We start from the raw sequence: 19116 nt of genomic DNA on the forward strand, positions 1-19116 counted from the left end.
CTAGGGATAACAGGAACATATCTCAACATCATAAAGGCTATCTATGCTAAGCCCCAGGCCAACATCATTCTAAATGGAGAAAAATTGAAGGCATTCCCTCTATAAACTGGAACAAGACAGGGGTACCCTCTTATACCACTTCTATTTAGCATAGTTCTTGAAACACTGGCCAGAGCAATTACACAGATGAAAGAAATTAAAGGAATACACATAGGAAAAGAAGAACTCAAATTCGCACTATTTTCTGATGATATGATTCTATACCTGGAAGACCCCAAAAGTTTCACCTAAAAACCTTCTAGAGTTAGTAAATGAATTCAGCAAAGTAGCAGGATATAAAATCAACACTCATAAATCAAAGGCTTTTCTGTTTATCAGTGACAAATCCTCAGAAAGGTAAATGAGGAAAACTACACCATTCTCAATAGCCTACTAGGATCTGACAAATCACAGATGTAATTTAACATTTTTAATGACCATTTGTAAAGAAGCAAAAAATGAACTGAGGTTATTCATGTTAATAATAGATTGTATTTATCCTAATGTCTTTTAGAATATTATTCAACAAGTAAAAACATTATTAATTTTTATGTTCTAATTTTATACTAATTCTGAAATACAAGTATATTTTATACTTACAGAATATCTCTGCTCAAATTAGCAGCATTTCAATGCTCCATAGTTAATTCTTGCTCCTGGCTTCTATAGTGAATATCCCAACTTCAGATATACAGAAGATATGTTAGTGTAGCACAGAAAACGTCACTTCATAGTGAGACCTGTTATCATATTCTGCCCTTGTCACTTACTACAGAAGTTTGGGCAATTTGCTCAGTCTCTCTGAGCCTTATTTACTTTATGTATATGAAAGTTTTGAAAAGACAAGGGTTGAAGTATTATACAATTTCTGACATGGTATTCTTTTATTGATAAAATGAAGACATAACCCATAATAACCTCAATGTCTTGCATGCATGATACTTGGAGCTCAGAGTATATGTTAGATAGCCATTTACTGAGCACATTAGACATACTAATCATTCTCTAGGTTCAACATTACATATGATGTCTACCTTTTAAAAGTTTGGTCCACAATAGTTTACATGTAAATATTTATTTATTTAAAACATATTTGCAATATAAATTTTGTGTGTATATATATATATATATATATATATATATATATATATATATATATATATAAAGTTGAAAAGCTGTTACACAGCAGAGGAGTTATAAACTATGCCTAGGAATATAAGTGTAGGCTTTATAAAAATGTTGCTTCAACTCAATATATGCCAGGTACACAATGATTGTGGAAGAGCATCATAGGAAGAATACCATGGAGGTATGAATTTACATGTAAAACACAAGGAACTTTGGTTGTCCATATGGTTGGTACCAGGAAGGATCAAAGGAGAGTGCTGTGACTACTAGAGAAATAATTAGGGAATAATTGGAATAATAACTCTTCCCTAGAGATAGTACTTTCTCATTTCCCCTTATCTTGATAAATGATATCATCACCAAATATCTATATCTTTAGTGTTTGCATTTCATAATTCTTTAGTTTTAATGTACCCATAAACCTTTTGCCTCTCACCTTTGAAACATCCTGTCTATGCCCTAGTCTAAGTCACCCATCTCTTTCCTGGACTACTATAAAAAGCTTCTAATTTATCTTCTTCTTCCATTCTTATAGTCCAGTTTCTGATTTCCTCCAAGAGGCAATGATGATTTCCTTTTAAAGTACAGCATGCTCTTTCAGCACTCCTTACAGCCTCTCTTTCTTGATATGTTCTGAGATCTGGCCTACCTGTCTTCAATTCATTTGCTTTTCCATTTACACAAATGCTTTAGCCTTGCTAACTTTTAAAAAGTCTCTTGAGCATTCCAAGATTTTATCACCCATGAGTTTTTGCTTTCTCCTCTATCTAGATTGTTCTTTTTCTTGTCTTCAAATGACTACTTACTTTTAATTCTTTACTTCACAGCTAAAGTCACTCCCTCAGTAATGTTTCATTGACCATCCAATCTGAAATACTCTGATAGTGATGTTACTCTCTATTTTATTATGCTGTTACTTCATAGTAGTTTTTATTGAAATCTGAAATTATTTATCATCACTGTTATTCTCATTACTGATATTATATTTACTTGCATATTTTGTTTTACTTCTATCAGAATGCAAGCTCTCTTGGAATAGAAAAATGACTGTCTTGCTCATCATTATAATCCTTGTATAATCCTTAATACTTGGCAAAGGAGAATACTCAATCCTTGGTGAAAGAATGGATAAAATTTTCCCATCTATACTATTAATTAAGGAGAAAAATGATGTGCATTCTTTGATTTAGTGTTTTACTAGACATACAATATTTGGCTACGGGGAGGAAATCATAACCACCACAAATTCTGCTATTCAAGCATAAATCCTACTATTCTAGCACAAATTCTACTACTCTAGCCATGTTATTAAGCACTTGATTTGATGGGAGGGGTCTAATTCTCCAATTCATGGGCATTTAAATTTCAAGTAGCTTTTTAAAATTTTAATGCAGAAATGTAAGTAACTAAAAATTTGTGTGTGGGAAGGCAGATAAGAAAATTAATGTCTTGTTTCTTTTTGGAAATTGAAATATTACAAACATTGCAGATAAATAGTTCAAACTACATTTTGAATATAAGTATAACTCAACATTTTGAGAATAAGTTGAGTTGTGTCTGATTGTAACTTTCTTTCTATTAGTAAAGCTCATCAGAAATAAGATCTACTTATAGCTAAATAATATATGAATTAGGACTGTTTACATATGTCACATGCCAGATATTTGAAAAGGTTAATATTCTTCAATAAGAAAAACATTAAGTTCTAAAAGGTCATTTAAGGTTATTTTCTTGGAAGATCATATGAATGTTCTTCACCTCTTGAGTTAACATTATTATTGATAATCTTTTTCACATTCCAGTGTTTGTACTCTAAATATTTATTAATGTCAACATTTACTTTGTCTTTTTACAGGAATATAAATAGTTGCTAGAAAGAACAGTGGCAGCTTCAAAGCAAAATGAAGTTCTTTGTGCTGCTTTCAGCCCTTGGGCTGTGTTGGGCTCAGTATTCCCCAAACACTCAACAGGGAAGGACCTCTATGGTCCACTTGTTTGAGTGGCGCTGGGTTGATATTGCTAAGGAATGTGAGCGATACTTAGCTCCCAATGGATTTGGAGGAGTTCAGGTAAGGATTGTTCACATCATAAATTGCAACATTTACTTGAGCTTATGATAGATGATATAGTAAAATGACAATCTGTTTCTGTGAATCTGAGATAATATTTTACTTCTCATATAAGTCCTTTGAAACAGTTTTCTGAGGAAGAAAAATTTTAGTGTTGGTGGCAACTTTATATTTTGTTTCAGGATAATAACAGGACATCTTTAATGGGCTGTTAATATTTAGTGTAATTATAAACTACTGTAGCTGCATGTACAAAGATTCAGCAATAATTTTAGGTTATTAATTTGTTTTAGAGGTTTTAATTATATAAAATAAGCTATAATTTGATACTTATTGAGATTGCTTTGTTTGTAGATCTCACCACCCAATGAAAATATTGTTGTGAACAACCCTTCAAGACCTTGGTGGGAAAGATACCAACCAATTAGCTATAAAATATGCACAAGATCTGGAAATGAAAATGAGTTCAGAGACATGGTGACTAGGTGTAACAATGTTGGTGTAAGTGAATTGAAGTTTCCTTTAAAAATATTATATAGGAAGATAATTTCTTCTTTTTCTTTCTCTTCTTGAGCAGAAAGTTTCTGGGACTTGATTTTTTAAAATTTTATTTCATACTTAAGCTATAACTCAAAAGGAACTATTGCTTTATGTTCAACCTTTATAAATCCTTATTTATGTGCCATTTATCTACTAAAGAAAAGACCATTTAGTTCAAAGAAGTGTTTATTTGTAAAGCAAGGCATCAACTTTAAACCTTTATAACTAAATACATTTCTTATTAAGTATTAAAAATTCCAATTACAATAAATGCTGTAATTTTTATGTGATTTATCTACAAGTAAATTCCTGAGTACTCTTCTCCATCATTTTTTTAATAAAAAATAGCCATTTTCTCTTTAGAGTGAGGAGTGTAAAGATAGCAATATCTGTCTTCCTTTCTTCAGATCCTAAGCAGAGAGTAAAGGCTAATTGTTTCTTTTTCCTTGTGATCCACTGAAATTTCAAAAATTAATAATTTCTTCCATCTCAACTGATTCTTATCTCCTCAAAATGATTTTCTTAATAATTATCATAGTTTCTGCTTTTCTCAATTCATCATTTATGTAAATAAATGACCAGACAACTAGAATGAATATCACCCTTCATTTCACATTAGTTTCCTTTCATGCTTCACTTTTTAGTCTTATTGGAAAATGAAGTTATACAATAATAAAGAAATGTTTTAGATTTTAATGAATACTCTGTAAAGTTCAATCAATAATGTGTCAGATTTTTCCTAAAATCAAACTGAAGTAAACCCTTTGCTTTTCAGGTCCGAATTTATGTGGATGCTGTAATTAATCATATGTGTGGTGAAGGGGGAGGTGCAGGAACAAGCAGTACTTGTGGAAGTTACTTCAATGCTGGAAATAGGGATTTTCCTGCAGTTCCATACTCTGGTTGGGATTTTAATGATGGTAAATGTAGAACCTCAAGTGGTGGCATTGAAAGCTATAATGATGCTTATCAGGTAATTTTCTTTTTAAAATAATGATCTGAATAAAGAACTACCTATGCCTTTAATTATGCACATGTAGCTTACTTAAACACTGATTTTAAACACTAGTTTAGATTCCTAGGTAAAATAAGTAACCATGACTGCATAAAAATAAAAAACTCAATAATCCAAAGCATTCTGCAATCATGGTACTAGGTATAGAACTCAGTGATAGAATACTTGCCTGGCATGTGTTAGGCACTGGGTTCACTCCTCAATCCCAGAAAGATAAATAAGTAAATAAATTCCTCCAATCAATTAAAAAGCTCATCTACTCATCAACTCATTTTCTACCTTCTCCCTTTTTATGCTAGAAAATATTTCAAAGTGCATCCACAGAATAATGCCAATATTCCCAATGCCTAATTTAAAAAATGAATTATGGAAATATCTGTTGATGAATAAATGAATGAATAAATGATCAAACAGATTCTCAGTTGAAAGATGATATTTTTAAAAAACACAAAATTTTTACCTCAACAGGTCAGAGATTGTCGTCTGACTGGTCTTCTTGATCTTGCCCTGGAGAAAGATTATGTGCGCACCCAAGTTGCCAATTATATGAACCATCTCATTGATATTGGTGTAGCAGGGTTCAGACTGGATGCTTCTAAACATATGTGGCCTGGAGACATAAAGGCAGTTTTGGATAAACTGCATAATCTAAACACAAAATGGTTCCCTGGAGGAAGCAGGCCTTTCATTTTCCAGGAGGTACATTCATCTATATATGTGCATAAAAACTATATCATTTCATTCACTAGAATATAAATGGCAGATTTAATTCAATAAGAAATTTCTGTAGGTAAATGGCTGAGTCATTAATATGCTATAGTATTCTTAAAATTTTTATTCAGAAATAACACATTTAATTCTATCAAAGTATGTCATTTGGAACTACAGGAAATTTATTTAGGCTACAAATCCCTGATATTTATTACATTCCAGAGACAATTATACAAGACCAAAAATAAAATAGTTGTTGTCTAAGCCATTCTGAGTTTGGGTCTTCACTATACCACTATTGCCTGTCTAAGTTTTTAATCAAACTGATTTTCCTTTCTGTGAAAAAAATTTTTTATGTAAAGAAAAGAAATAATGATAAAGTTTATGTTTTTGTTCTCTTTGGAAAATTAATTAGTAATTAATGAATTAGTAATTATCAAGCATTGATAAATATCGATGAGGTAGTAAGTTCTATGATAGTGTGAGCTATTGTTTTTATAATTTATGTGCAACACTAAATGAGATCAAAACTTTCACAGTTTACCTTGTCAAGAGATTTCTTTCAATGTTTTGATATATTTTTTATCAAAATAAGAATCTCAGTGTGATGAAAGCAATTTTTAAGCATTTCAAATAACAAGTGTTTTAAAGCTATTTTTATATTAATTTTTTCATTAAAATACTTTAAAAGTTTTCTACATTAAATTTATATTTTCCACTGTATTTCAACCAGGTGATTGATCTGGGTGGTGAGGCAATTAAAAGTAGTGAGTACTTTGGAAATGGCCGTGTGACAGAATTCAAGTATGGTGCAAAACTGGGCACAGTTATTCGCAGGTGGAATGGAGAGAAGATGGCTTACTTAAAGTAAATATAATTTGTCATTTATGGTATTTTACAGATCTATTAGACATACTACTCCAGGATGAGTTATTGTCTTAGAACCTTCTTAGATAATCAAGAAGTAGATTATTAATAAATGTTATTCTTCCTCAAACCACAATTAATCATCATTTTAATTTGAATATCAGTCACAAAGAAGTATTCTGGAAACCAAAACCTCAGCTAAATATTTATATCTATTATTTGAGTACACTAGATTTGAGCAATGTTTCTTGTTAAAGCCAGGTTATTTTTAAGAGGATGCTACCATTTATAAAGTACCTACAATTTGGCCATAACTATGGAATAAGTATGCATTTTCTCAACTCATTAATTTGAAATATTAAGGTGTTCACACTAAAGAATAAAGTGTTGAAGCCTCATTTTATCCAAGTTTGCCTTTATGTATAATGTGATGAGAATATTAACCTTCAGAAATCGACATAGAATGCATATACTGAAACCTTTAAAAGAACCATTTTTAAGACAAAAATCTTACCTATGAATAGATACAAGGAATCCTACATATATACAAACACACAATGAATTTATAAATTTATTAATCTACAAAAACCCTAAATTCTATGGAATAATTAATTAGAGAGTTTATCTAAGGATGCTATATAAAAAGAGATGTAGATTTAGGTTACCCTAAACCTATTGTGAAAGAATAAAAATATCTATTTTTTTAATAGGAACTGGGGAGAAGGTTGGGGTTTCATGCCCTCAGATAGAGCTCTAGTCTTTGTGGATAACCATGACAACCAACGAGGACATGGAGCTGGAGGGGCATCCATTCTTACTTTCTGGGATGCAAGGTAGGAAAAAAACCTCTCTACATGTCTTTAACCCACCTTTTAATGAGAGTAATAATATTGTATTCTTCTATTGAAATATATTTTTATAACTTTCAGGCTGTATAAAATGGCAGTTGGATTTATGCTTGCTCATCCTTATGGTTTTACACGAGTAATGTCAAGCTACCGTTGGCACAGAAACTTTGTGAATGGAAAAGTAAGTTTGAATTAATTAAAAATATCTTTTTCTCAAGAAAAATAAGTAATTTTGTTTTAATTTCTCATGAAGTTATTGCATTCAATATTTATTCATCAAGTATTTATTTAAATGGAAACATAATGCTCATCTCTGATTTTAGTAATGGAAAGGATATTGAATACATAAAATTTATGTTCTCTGTTTTCAAAGAGTATGAAAACTGTTCAGTAATATGACAAATATCCACACACTAAGAAAAGAAACTTACGAAAAAGAACAAGTTACAAGGTATAGAGTATATACTTATCATAAGTACCCAATTTCATAGAGTTGATGTGAAGATTACACCTGCTAAAACTTATCAAGAACTTAAATCAGTTCCTGCTTTTATTATAAGAAATAAATACTGTGTAAATATTTTTTGAAAAAAGTTTTATGGACTGCAAAGAAATGGTACAGCTGAGCTGAAGTTAAATGAGGAAAATATCTTAAAAGATGAATGAAATGATATATATTACAGAATAAAAAATTTAAAGACCACTTCAGGATAAGTAAGAATGAGAAAAATATCAGGGATATGGTAAAAACATTAATCCAAATATCAATTTCAAAACTCAACTGAGAAATAAATTATGAAGATGTTTTAAAAGTTAAGTGAGGGTTTTCTTTTTAAACTGAAGATTTCAGAAGTAGCATCATTACAGAGTCTTTATATCTAAAATAAATCCCCTTCATATAATTCAGACAGAAACTTGAAAACCAGAGTTTAGAGAGATGATTAAAAACTCAGTAAAGGTCTGTAAAAATACTGAACATGATGTATTCTAAATGAAGACACTGCAGAGACAAATAGCAGGACCAATTAATTGAGTTTAGTATAATGAAGGAAGTGAAAGATAAATGTATGTGTGCGAGTGTGTTTGAAAAACCTGTTTTTGTTTAAATTAAGGATGTTAATGATTGGATTGGACCACCTAATAATAATGGAGTGACTAAAGAAGTAACTATTAATCCAGACACTACTTGTGGCAATGACTGGGTCTGTGAACATCGATGGCGCCAAATAAGGTAAGACTAATACATATCCTATAACACTTTCCTTAACATTTTTCTTTAAACTGTTTGAGTTTAAGAATATCAACATTTTATATGATCCTGTGCTTTCAGAAACATGGTTACTTTCCGAAATGTGGTTGATGGCCAGCCTTTTCAAAACTGGTGGGATAATGGTAGCAACCAAGTGGCTTTTGGAAGAGGAAACAAAGGATTCATTGTCTTTAATAATGATGACTGGTAAGTAGATATCAATTTTAAATAATTTTTACACTGTTATGTTCTAGTTTTATTCTATTCCTGTTCATTTACTTCTTTCATATCTGAAAAATCCTTTCAGTCAGGGAATTAACAAAATAAGAAATCAGAAAAAAAACAATGATGGCATTTATTTCCCCCCATATTTTTATAGGGATTTTGTTTTAATTAGAGCTTTCTTATGCACCCATGCAAAATCGTGTGCATAAACATTATGCACATTATGTTAATATTACATGAGCCACTAAATATACCAACAGTTAATATAAGGATGGCAAAACCTCTAAAATAATGTGGCTTTCAGTCTCAGTCTTAGTACTGGAATACATTTTTTTAGCTCTGTATCTCAACTACTCATCTATCTACCTCTCAGGGACAAGTACTAATTTTTAAACTGTATGTGTTAGAAATATATCTTATGGCCAATGACTTCCTCAGTAGACTTCTTAGTTTTACTTCTAAAGCTTCTCATTGCTGGCCTTTCTTTGGTGATACTGATAGCCTATTCTTGTAGTCTAATGAGTCTTTCACATGGAGAACTACAGCCAGAAGAACTCTGCCAGCTTTGGAATGTCTCAGTCCCACCCCAACTTCTGCTCATGTTTAGCTCAGGTTAGGCTAAAGTTATATTTTATTGGTCAAAAATAAATAAGTAAGTAATGTGTCTTTCTTTATTTCCAAAAGAGCCTATGGCTAGTTCTTTAATTTCTGTGTTTTTCGGATAGAAGAACTGAAATAAATTTATACAAGATAGTTTTCTATTCCAAGCTATATACTTCTTCATAAAAGTGCTAGAATATTTTTACTTCTAATTCTAATAATTTTTGGCCTCTTGAAAAAAATATTTTTGAAGAAAAATTCCAATTTTAATTTTTAAACATTTAGCATTTTTATAAATTCACAAAAACACAAAAAGAAAATATTTATGTTTACTATAGGAAGTATTTTATCTAAGGGTAGCAATTCCTATAGATCTTCACTGCTATTCTTCAACCCTTATGGTCTGGTAATAGTCACCACTGACTAGGAATGGATAGGTGTTCTATATGGTTACATTGTACTGAGAGTGCTGTTCATATCCACTGGAAAGGTCTCTGTGTTTCCATTTTCTTCTTACTGAGACCTTGACTGCTTAAAATTCTATGGCACAAAATTAAGCTGTTTATTTACTTTAGAGAGAATCTGAATTCTTATATTTGACAGTAATGAATTTAAGTTAAATAGCAAATTTTGTTTTATAGGTCATTGTCAACAACTTTGCAAACTGGCCTTCCTGGTGGCACATATTGTGATGTCATTTCTGGAGACAAAATTAATGGAAGTTGCACAGGAATTAAAGTCTATGTTTCCAATGATGGCAAGGCTCAGTTTTCTATTAGTAACTCTGCTGAAGACCCATTCATTGCAATTCATGCTGATTCAAAGTTGTAAACTTTAAATTAAATGCATATGCACAACATTATCAAGTGTCTTTTTATTGTATATACATTAGTTTTCATAATATTTTTAATTTTATTATAAGATATATGTCATCAACTTGAAAAGGTCAAGTATTAAAAAATCGCATTACTTATATGTATAATTATAAGAAAACAACAGGCAAGGTGTTATTGTTTTTAGAAGACACACTTTAACCTACCTGTCAAGGGAATTTCTAAGAACTCAGAAAGGCATTTTGACAAATATATTTATAGTCTTTGACACCATTTGTCCACTATGTATCTCTTATTTCTGAGATATAGTCTGAAAGTCTGTCTACAATTTAGAGATATAGTCTGAAATTCTGTGTATAATTCTTTCATAGATTCTTTCTGTCAATTAGAAAGAGCTGGTTTAATGGTGATTCACATACTGAGATGGTTCAATTGGATGATTTTCACAATACAGAAGTGCTTTTATAATTTACATAGTTAAAAATAGAAGAGACTGGCGCTGTGGTTGTAGCTCAGTGGTAGAACACTTGCCTAGCATATGTGAGGCACTGGGTTCATTTCTCAGCATCACATATAAATAAATGAATAAAATAAAGGTCCACCAACATCTAAAAAATAGTTAAAAAAATAGAAGGTACTTCAATTACATAGTGTATAATTTTAATATTATTGAGCCCACAGGGATATTCTATTCCTTTCACTCTAGTCTTTACTCTTCTTTTTTTTTGTTATTGGAAAATATGTGGAATGTTTACTTTTCTTTTCTTTTCTTTTTTTTATTGTTGGTCGTTCAAAACATTACATCTTTCTTGATATATCATGTTTCACAATTTGATTCAGAAGGGTTATGCACTTCCATTTTTACCCCGTATACAGATTGCTGAATCACATCGGTTACATCAGTTACATTTCCATTGATTTACACATTGCCATTGTAGTGTCTGATGAATTCTGCTCTCTATCCTATCCTCTACTATCCCCCCTCCCCTCCCCTCCCCTCTTCTCTCTCGACCACCTCTACTGTAAAACATTTATTCCACTTGTATTCTTCTTCCCTTACCCCTCACTTCCTCTTATATGTAATTTTATATAACCCTTAGGATCACCTTCCCTTTCCCTGCAATTTCCCTTCTCTCTCCCTTTCCCTCCACCCTCTCATCCCTATTTAATGTTAATCTTCTTCTGCTGCTCTTCGTCCCTACTCTGTCCTTAGTTACTCCCCTTATATCAAAGAAGTCATTTGGCATTTATTTTTTTAGGATTGGCTAGCTTCACTTAGCATAATCTACTCTAATGCCATCCATTTCCCTCCAAATTCTATGATTTTGTCATTTCTTAATGCAGAGTAATACTCCATTGTGTATAAATGCCACATTTTTTTTATCCATTCATCTATTGAAGGGCATCTAGGTTGGTTCCACAATCTTGCTATCTTGAATTGTGCTGCTATGAACATCGATGTAGCAGTGTCCCTGTAGCATGCTCTTATTAGGTCTTTAGGGAATAGACCGAGAAGGGGAATAGCTGGGTCAAATGGTTGTTCCATTCCCAGCTTTCCAAGAAATCTCCATACTGCTTTCCAAATTGGCTGCACCATTTTGCAGTCCCACCAACAATGAACAAGTGTACCCTTTTCCCCGCATCCTCTCCAGCACTTGTTGTTGTTGGACTTCATGATGGCTGTCAATCTTACTGGAGTGAGATGGTATCTTAGGGTAGTTTTGATTTGCATTTCTCTGACTGCTAGCGATGGTGAGCACTTTTTCATGTACCTATTGATTGATTGTATATCCTCCTCTAAGAAGTGTCTGTTCAGGTCCTTGGCCCATTTGTTGATTGGGTTATTTGTTATCTTATCGTCTAATTTTTTGAGTTCTTTGTATACTCTGGATATTAGGGCTCTATCTGAAGTGTGGAGTAAAGATTTGTTCCCAGGATGTAGGCTCCCTGTTTATCTCTCTTATTGTTTCTTTTGCTGAGAAAAAACTTTTTAGTTTGAGTAAGTCCCATTTGTTGATTCTAGTTGTTAACTCTTGTGCTATGGGTGTCATATTGAGGAATTTGGAGCGCAACCCCACAATATGTAGATCATAGCCAACTTTTTCTTCTATCAGATGCCATGTCTCTGATTTAATATCAAACTCCTTGATCCATTTTGAGTTAACTTTTGTGCATGGTGAGAGAAAGGATTCAGTTTCATTTTGATGCAAATGGATTTCCAGTTTTCCAAGCACCATTTGTTGAAGATGCTATCCTTCCTCCATTGCATGCTTTTAGCCCCTTTATCAAATATAAGATAGTTTTAGTTTTGTGGATTGGTTACTATGTCCTCTATTCTGTACCATTGGTCCACCCGCCTGTTCTGGTACCAGTACCACGCTGTTTTTGTTACTATTGCTCTGTAGTATAATTTGAAGTCTGGTATAGCTATACCGCCTGATTCGCTCTTCCTGCTTAGCATTGTTTTTGCTATTCTGGGTCTTTTATTATTCCATATGAATTTCATGATTCTTTTATCTATTTCTACAAGAAATGCTGTTGGGATTTTGATTGGCATTGCATTGAACTTATAGAGAACTTTTGGTAATATTGACATTTTGATGATGTTGGTTCTGCCTATCCATGAACAGGGTATATTTTTCCATCTTCTAAGGTCTTCTTCTATATCTTTCTTTAGGGTTCTGTAGTTTTCATTATATAAACCTTTCACCTCTTTTGTTAGGTTGATTCCCAAGTATCTTATTTTCGGGGGGGATATTGTGAATGGAGTAGTTGTCATCATTTCTGTTTCAGAGGATTTGTCACTGATATACAGGAATGCATTTGATTTATGCGTGTTGATTTTATACCCTGACACTTTGCTGAATTCATTTATTAGCTCTAATAGTTTCTTTGTAGACCCTTTTGGGTCTGTTAGGTATATAATCATGTCATCTGCAAATAGTGATAATTTAAGTTCTTCTTTTCCTATTTTTATGGCTTTAATTTCTTTCGTCTGTCTAATTGCTCTGGCCAGTGTTTTGAGGACTATGATGAACAGAAGTGGTGAGAGAGGGCATCCCTGTCTTGTACCAGATCTTAGAGGGAATGCCTTCAATTTTTCTCCATTCAGAATGATGCTGGCCTGTGGCTTATCATAGATTGCTTTTACAATGTTGAGGTATGATCCTGTTATCCCTAATTTTTCTAGAGTTTTGAACATAAAAGGATGCTGGACTTTGTCAAATGCTTTTTCAGCATCAATCGAGATGATCATATGATTCTTGTTTTTAAGTCTATTGATGTGGTGAATAACATTTATTGATTTCCGTATATTGAACCAGCCTTGCATCCCAGGGATGAATCCTAATTGATCATGGTGTATAATTTTTTTGATATGTTTTTGAATCCGGTTCGCCAGAATTTTATTGAGGATTTTTGCATCTAGGTTCATTAGAGATATTGGTCTGTAGTTTTCTTTCTTTGAAGTGTCTTTGTCTGGATTAGGCTTCAGGGTGATGTTGGCCTCGTAGAATGTATTTGGAAGTTCTCCCTCTTTTTCTATTTCCTGAAATAGCTTGAAAAGTATTGGTGTTAGTTCCTCTTTAAAGGTTTTGTAAAACTCTGCTGTGTACCCATCCGGTCCTGGGCTTTTCTTAGTTGGTAGTCTTTTGATGGTTTCTTCTATTTCCTCTATTGTTATTGGTCTGTTTAGGTTGTCTATATCCTCCTGACTCAATCTGGGCAGATCATATGACTTAAGAAATTTATCTATGCCTTCACTATCTTCTATTTTATTGGAGTATAAGGATTCAAAATAATTTCTGATTATCTTCTGTATTTCTGAAGTGTCTGTTGTGATATTGCCTTTTTCATCCTGTATGTTAGTAATTTGGGTTCTCTCTCTTCTTCTCTTCGTTAGCATGGCTAAGGGTCTGTCGATTTTATTCATTTTTTCAAAGAACCAACTTTTAGTTTTGTCAATTTTTTCAATTGTTTCTTTTGTTTCGATTTCATTAATTTCAGCTCTGATTTTAATTATTTCTTGCCTTCTACTTCTTTTGCTGTTGTTTTGCTCTTCTTTTTCTAGGATTTTGAGATGAAGTATGAGATCATTTATTTGTTGGCTTTTTCTTTTTTTAAGGAATGAACTCCAAGCAATAAATTTTCCTCTTAGAACTGCTTTCAATGTGTCCCATAGATTCTGATATGTTGTGTCTGAATTTTCGTTTAACTCTAAGAAGTTTTTAATTTCCTCCTTAATGTCTTCTAAAACCCATTGATCATTCAGTAACCTATTGTTCATTCTCCAAGTGATGCCTGATTTTTCCTTCCTTCTTTTATCATTGATTTTCAGTTTCATTCCATTATGATCAGACAAGATGCATAGTATTATCTCTACTCCTTTATATTGTCTAAGAGTTGCCCTGTGACATAATATATGATCTATTTTTGAGAAGGATCCATGTGCTGCTGAGAAAAAAGTGTAACTACTTGATGTTGGATGGTATATTCTATATATGTCAATTAAGTCTAGGTTGTTGATTGTGTTATTGAGTTCTATAGTTTCCTTATTCAACTTTTGTTTGGAAGATCTTTCCAGTGGTGAGAGAGGTGTGTTGAAGTCTCCCATGATTATTGTATGGTGGTCTATTAGACTCTTGAACTTGAGAAGCATTTGCTTGATGAACATAGCTGCCCCATTATTTGGGGCATATATATTTATGATTGTTATGTCTTGTTGGTGTATGGTTCCCTTGAGCAGTATGTAGTGTCCCTCTTTATCCCTTTTGATTAACTTTGGCTTGAAATCTATTTTATTAGATATGAGTAGGGATACTCCTGCTTGTTTCCGCAGTCCATATGAATGGTATGATTTTTCCCAACCTTTCACCTTCAGTCTATGTATATCTTTTCCAATCAAATGTGTCTCCTGCAGGCAGCATATTGTTGGGTCTTGTTTTGTGATCCATTCAACTAGCCTGTGTCTCTTAATTGGTGAGTTTAAGCCATTAACATTTAGGGTTATTATTGAGATATGGTTTGTTCTTCCAGCCATATTTGTTTATTGTTGTTATTAAACCTGATTTGTTTTCCTCTTTGATTACTTTCCCCCATTTTCTGTCCTACCTCCCAATGTTGGTTTTCAATGTTATTTTCCACTTCCTCTTCCTGTAATGTTTTGGCAAGGATTTTTTGAAGAGAAGGTTTTCTAGCTGCGAATTCTTTTAACTTTTTTATCGTGGAAGGTTTTAATTTCATCTTCCATCCTGAAGCTTAATTTCGCCGGATACACGATTCTTGGTTGGAACCCATTTTCTTTCAGTGTTTGAAATATGTTATTCCAGGATCTTCTAGCTTTCAGAGTCTGTGTTGAGAGATCCGCTGTTATCCTGATTGGTTTACCCCTAAATGTAATCTGCTTCCTTTCTCTTGTAGCTTTAAAAATTCTCTCCTTATTCTGTATGTTGGACATCTTCATTATAATATGTCTAGGTGTGGATCTCTTATGTTTTTGCACATTCAGCGTCCTGTAGGCTTCTAGGATTTGGGAATCTGTCTCATTCCTCAAGTCTGGGAAGTTTTCTCCTATTATTTCATTGAATAGATTATTTATTCCTTTGGTTTGGAGCTCTGTGCCTTCCTGTATCCCAATGACCCTTAAGTTTGGTCTTTTAATATTATCCCATAATTCTTGGATGTTCTGCTCACGGTTTCTTAGCCGTCTTGCTGAGCTGTCTATGATCTTTTCAAGTTGAAATACTTTGTCTTCATTGTCTGATGTTCTATCTTCTAAGTGATCTACTCTGCTGGTAGTATTCTCAATTGAGTTTTTAAGTTGGTTTATTGCTTCCTGCATTTCTAGGATTTCTATTTGTTTGTTTTTTATTACCTCTATCTCCCTGTGTAATTGATCTTTTGCTTCCTGTATTTGTTTATGTAGTTCCTTATCAATGTGATCTTTCATTGTCTGATTTTGCTGTTTCATGTCTTCCTTGAGACTCCAGATCATCTGAAGCATGTATATCCTGAACTCTTTATCTGACATTCCATCTGATGCAGCTATTGCCTCTTCTAAATTTGAGTTGACCTGCATTGCTTGTGGTCCTTTCTTTCCTTGTCTTTTCATACTGCCGTGTGGTTAAGAGCCGGGCGGGTGGGGCAGCCGCTCGCTGAGCGTGAGATGGGCCTCCCGTGAGAGCCCGGATGGTGAAGGGCACCTGCCGGTTTGGGCGGGGCGGGCCGTGCAGCTCCGGGTGCCAGCCCCCTGCAGAAGCAGGTGCTGGTTGCGGGACTAAACTCATGCACCTACCGTGGAGCGGCCTGTGGAGCCAGGTAGCTGCGGCTGCGTGTTTAAGAGCCAGGCAGGTGGGGCAGCTGCTTGCTGAGCGAGAGATGGGCCTCCCGTGAGAGCCCGGATGGTGAAGGGCGCCTGCCGGTTCGGGTGGGGCGGGCCACGCAGCTCCGGGTGCTGGCCGCTTGCAGAAGCGGGTGCTGGCTGCGGGACTAAACTCCTGCACCCGCTGTAGAGCCGCCTGTGGAGCCAGGTAGCTGCGGCCGCGTGGTTAAGAACCAGGCAGGTGGGTGGGGCAGCCGCTCGCTGAGTGAGAGATGGACCTCTCGGGAGAGCCGCTTGCAGGAGCGGCTTATGGCTGCAGGACTGTACCTCTGTGCCCAAGTGGCCAGCCAAGATCCACTTCTCTGGGACAAACTGTCACTTCCAATAAACCTACCAGTTCTCGGCTGCTCTCCTCTTAAGGGAATTTTGTTAGAAGTTCCTCTGTAGGTAGGCTGCGGATGTTTCAATGGGTCTTTCTGATCCCTTTAAAGTGGAGACATTGGAATCGCTGCTTTCTCGCCGGGCGCCATGATGGATTCTTTCTCTCTTCTTTTTTTTAAAAATATGTTTTTAGTTGTAGTTGGACACAATACCTTTTTATTTTATTTATTCATTTTCATATGGTGCTGAGGATCGAACCCATCGCCTTGCACATGTTTGGTGAGGTCTTTACCCCTTTTTTTTTTAAGAGAGAGAGAGAGAGAGAGAATTTTTAAATATTTATCTCTTAATTTTCAGCAGACACAACATCTTTGTTTGTATGTGGTGCTGAGGATCGAACCCGGGCCACACGCATGCCAGGCGAGCGCGCTACCGCTTGAGCCACATCCCCAGCACCCCCCCTCATTTTCTTTCAGTGTTTTTGACTTGCTGTTACATGGCTTTTCATTCCTGCTCCAACCTCTAACATAGATGTTCAATTAAGGCTTTCATGACACTATATTCTTCAGATTTTCTTTGTAATCCTTTAGTTGTTTATTCCCCATTATCTTAAATTTTAACATAGAATTTCTTATGGCACTCACCTAGATCTTTGTATAACTCAGTTGCTTTATAATGCTTAAGTGCGAAGATAGAAGGAATAAATTGAAACTCTTCTTTTCACCTATAAATTTATCTGTCTCTGCCATGAAACAGATTTATAGTTCATTGGTCACAACTTCAGCCCAATTCATCTTTGGCTCCAATTTTCTACAATTTCAGTGACTTTTATAATACAGAACACACACACACACCACAAAGAATTTTCATGAAGCAGGTTATTTATTTACAGTGAGTCAGCAAGGGACAACAGACACCTAGCATAGCCATACTCTCAAGGCTCAGGAAAGCTGCACAGGGTAGATGCAATCCCTTCAGCATGTGCCTCATTTTTCCAAACAGAGGGCAAAAGGAAGCCTTCCATAGATTGTATAACCTGGGAATCTCAAGATTACCCGGGCTAAAATGTAGAAGGACATCTGGTTCTTGGAGGGACAAAAGCACCTTGGGCTGTTACTGCTAATTCCCATTCTTCCCTATTCAGGATGTTGTATTTCAGCCCATTTCTATAGTTATTCTTGAGAACTAAAAGTGTGAAAGGAAGACCAACTGGCTAGGTCCACAGAGCTTGGAGAATAGTCATGTATTTACCCATAGGATTTTCTTCTTTTCTCTCTCATGATAAAAAGCGAAAAAAATACCACATTCTAACAAAGGTCATTCCATCCACTTGTGTCAATGGTCTTGCCATTTTTAACCTCTCATTTGTAGCCATCTTTTCCTTTCTACCTCATTTGTCCCCTTTGATTATATGCACTATGCCTTTCTACTAAAAAAAAAAAAATGCATGCTTTGAGCCAGGCACAGTAGTACACACCCATAATCCTAACTACTTGGAAGTTAAGACAGGAAGATAAAAATTTCCTTATCAGTTTGGGCAATTTAGCAAGACCTTATCTAAAAAGCAGCTGAGGATGTAGCCCAGTGGCAGAGTACTTGCCTAGAATGCACAAGACCCTTGTTTCTGAGAAACTAATGTGACTCCATTTTTAAAAATAAATAAATAACAGCAGCTTCTACCTCAAGGCCTGTCCTAAGGAAAGGGGCGTGACCCTTGTCCTTGGAAAAACCCACAGAGCACTCCTAAGCACATACCCACCCTGCTGAGTTGTTTGTCTGTAAATAAAAGGAGAGGTCTGTGGCACCAGGTAGGGTCCCTGACTCAGTTAGGCTAGGTGAGGACCCATAGCAACCCCCTAGCAACCTCCAATCAGCATGAGACAGGGAAAATACCTGGAATGCCAGATGACCCCCAATGACCCCCAAGTATTTTATGGTGGTTGATAACATGTTGGAAAACCATGTAGTTTAGCATGTACACCCCTCAGGGCCTAAACCAATCAGTTCAAACGAATCCCCCTCTTATATTAACCAATCACCCCTACCCAAATAGTTCCCACTAATGAATGTGCTAATCAATGTTAATAGTTGTTGTTTGACTTTCCCGTGGTATGGAATGATTTGCTTTGTGATGTTGTGATGCATAGAGTATCCCCCCAAAACCTATAAAATCTCACTGAACAAAGTACTTGGACTCACTCTCTGGGACCGCTGCTTTGGGCATGGTTGTGAGTCCAGGCTTGAGCTTGCAATAAAGACTCTTGTGTGATTGCATTGGATTTGGCTCCTGGA

At 34.8% G+C, this 19116-nt stretch overlaps 1 protein-coding gene across 2 annotated transcripts; it reads left to right on the top strand.

Moving 5' to 3' along the window:
- Positions 1–3068: 3068 nt before the first annotated feature.
- LOC144249099 (pancreatic alpha-amylase-like) lies at positions 3069–10122 on the top strand. 2 transcript variants are annotated; one of them, XM_077791232.1, is made up of 10 exons: positions 3069–3236; positions 3591–3737; positions 4552–4749; positions 5260–5325; positions 6236–6369; positions 7080–7202; positions 7299–7398; positions 8330–8448; positions 8548–8673; positions 9933–10122. In XM_077791232.1, the coding sequence occupies exons 1-10, from the start codon at positions 3069–3071 to the stop codon at positions 10120–10122; spliced, it is 1371 nt and encodes a 456-aa protein (XP_077647358.1). The 2 variants fall into 2 exon arrangements, with proteins under 2 accessions (XP_077647358.1, XP_077647359.1); XM_077791233.1 differs by lacking the exon at positions 5260–5325.
- The last annotated feature ends 8994 nt before the right edge of the window (positions 10123–19116 follow it).

Source organism: Urocitellus parryii, chromosome 11 (genome assembly GCF_045843805.1).
Source record: "Urocitellus parryii isolate mUroPar1 chromosome 11, mUroPar1.hap1, whole genome shotgun sequence".
Classification (NCBI taxonomy): domain Eukaryota; kingdom Metazoa; phylum Chordata; class Mammalia; order Rodentia; family Sciuridae; genus Urocitellus; species Urocitellus parryii.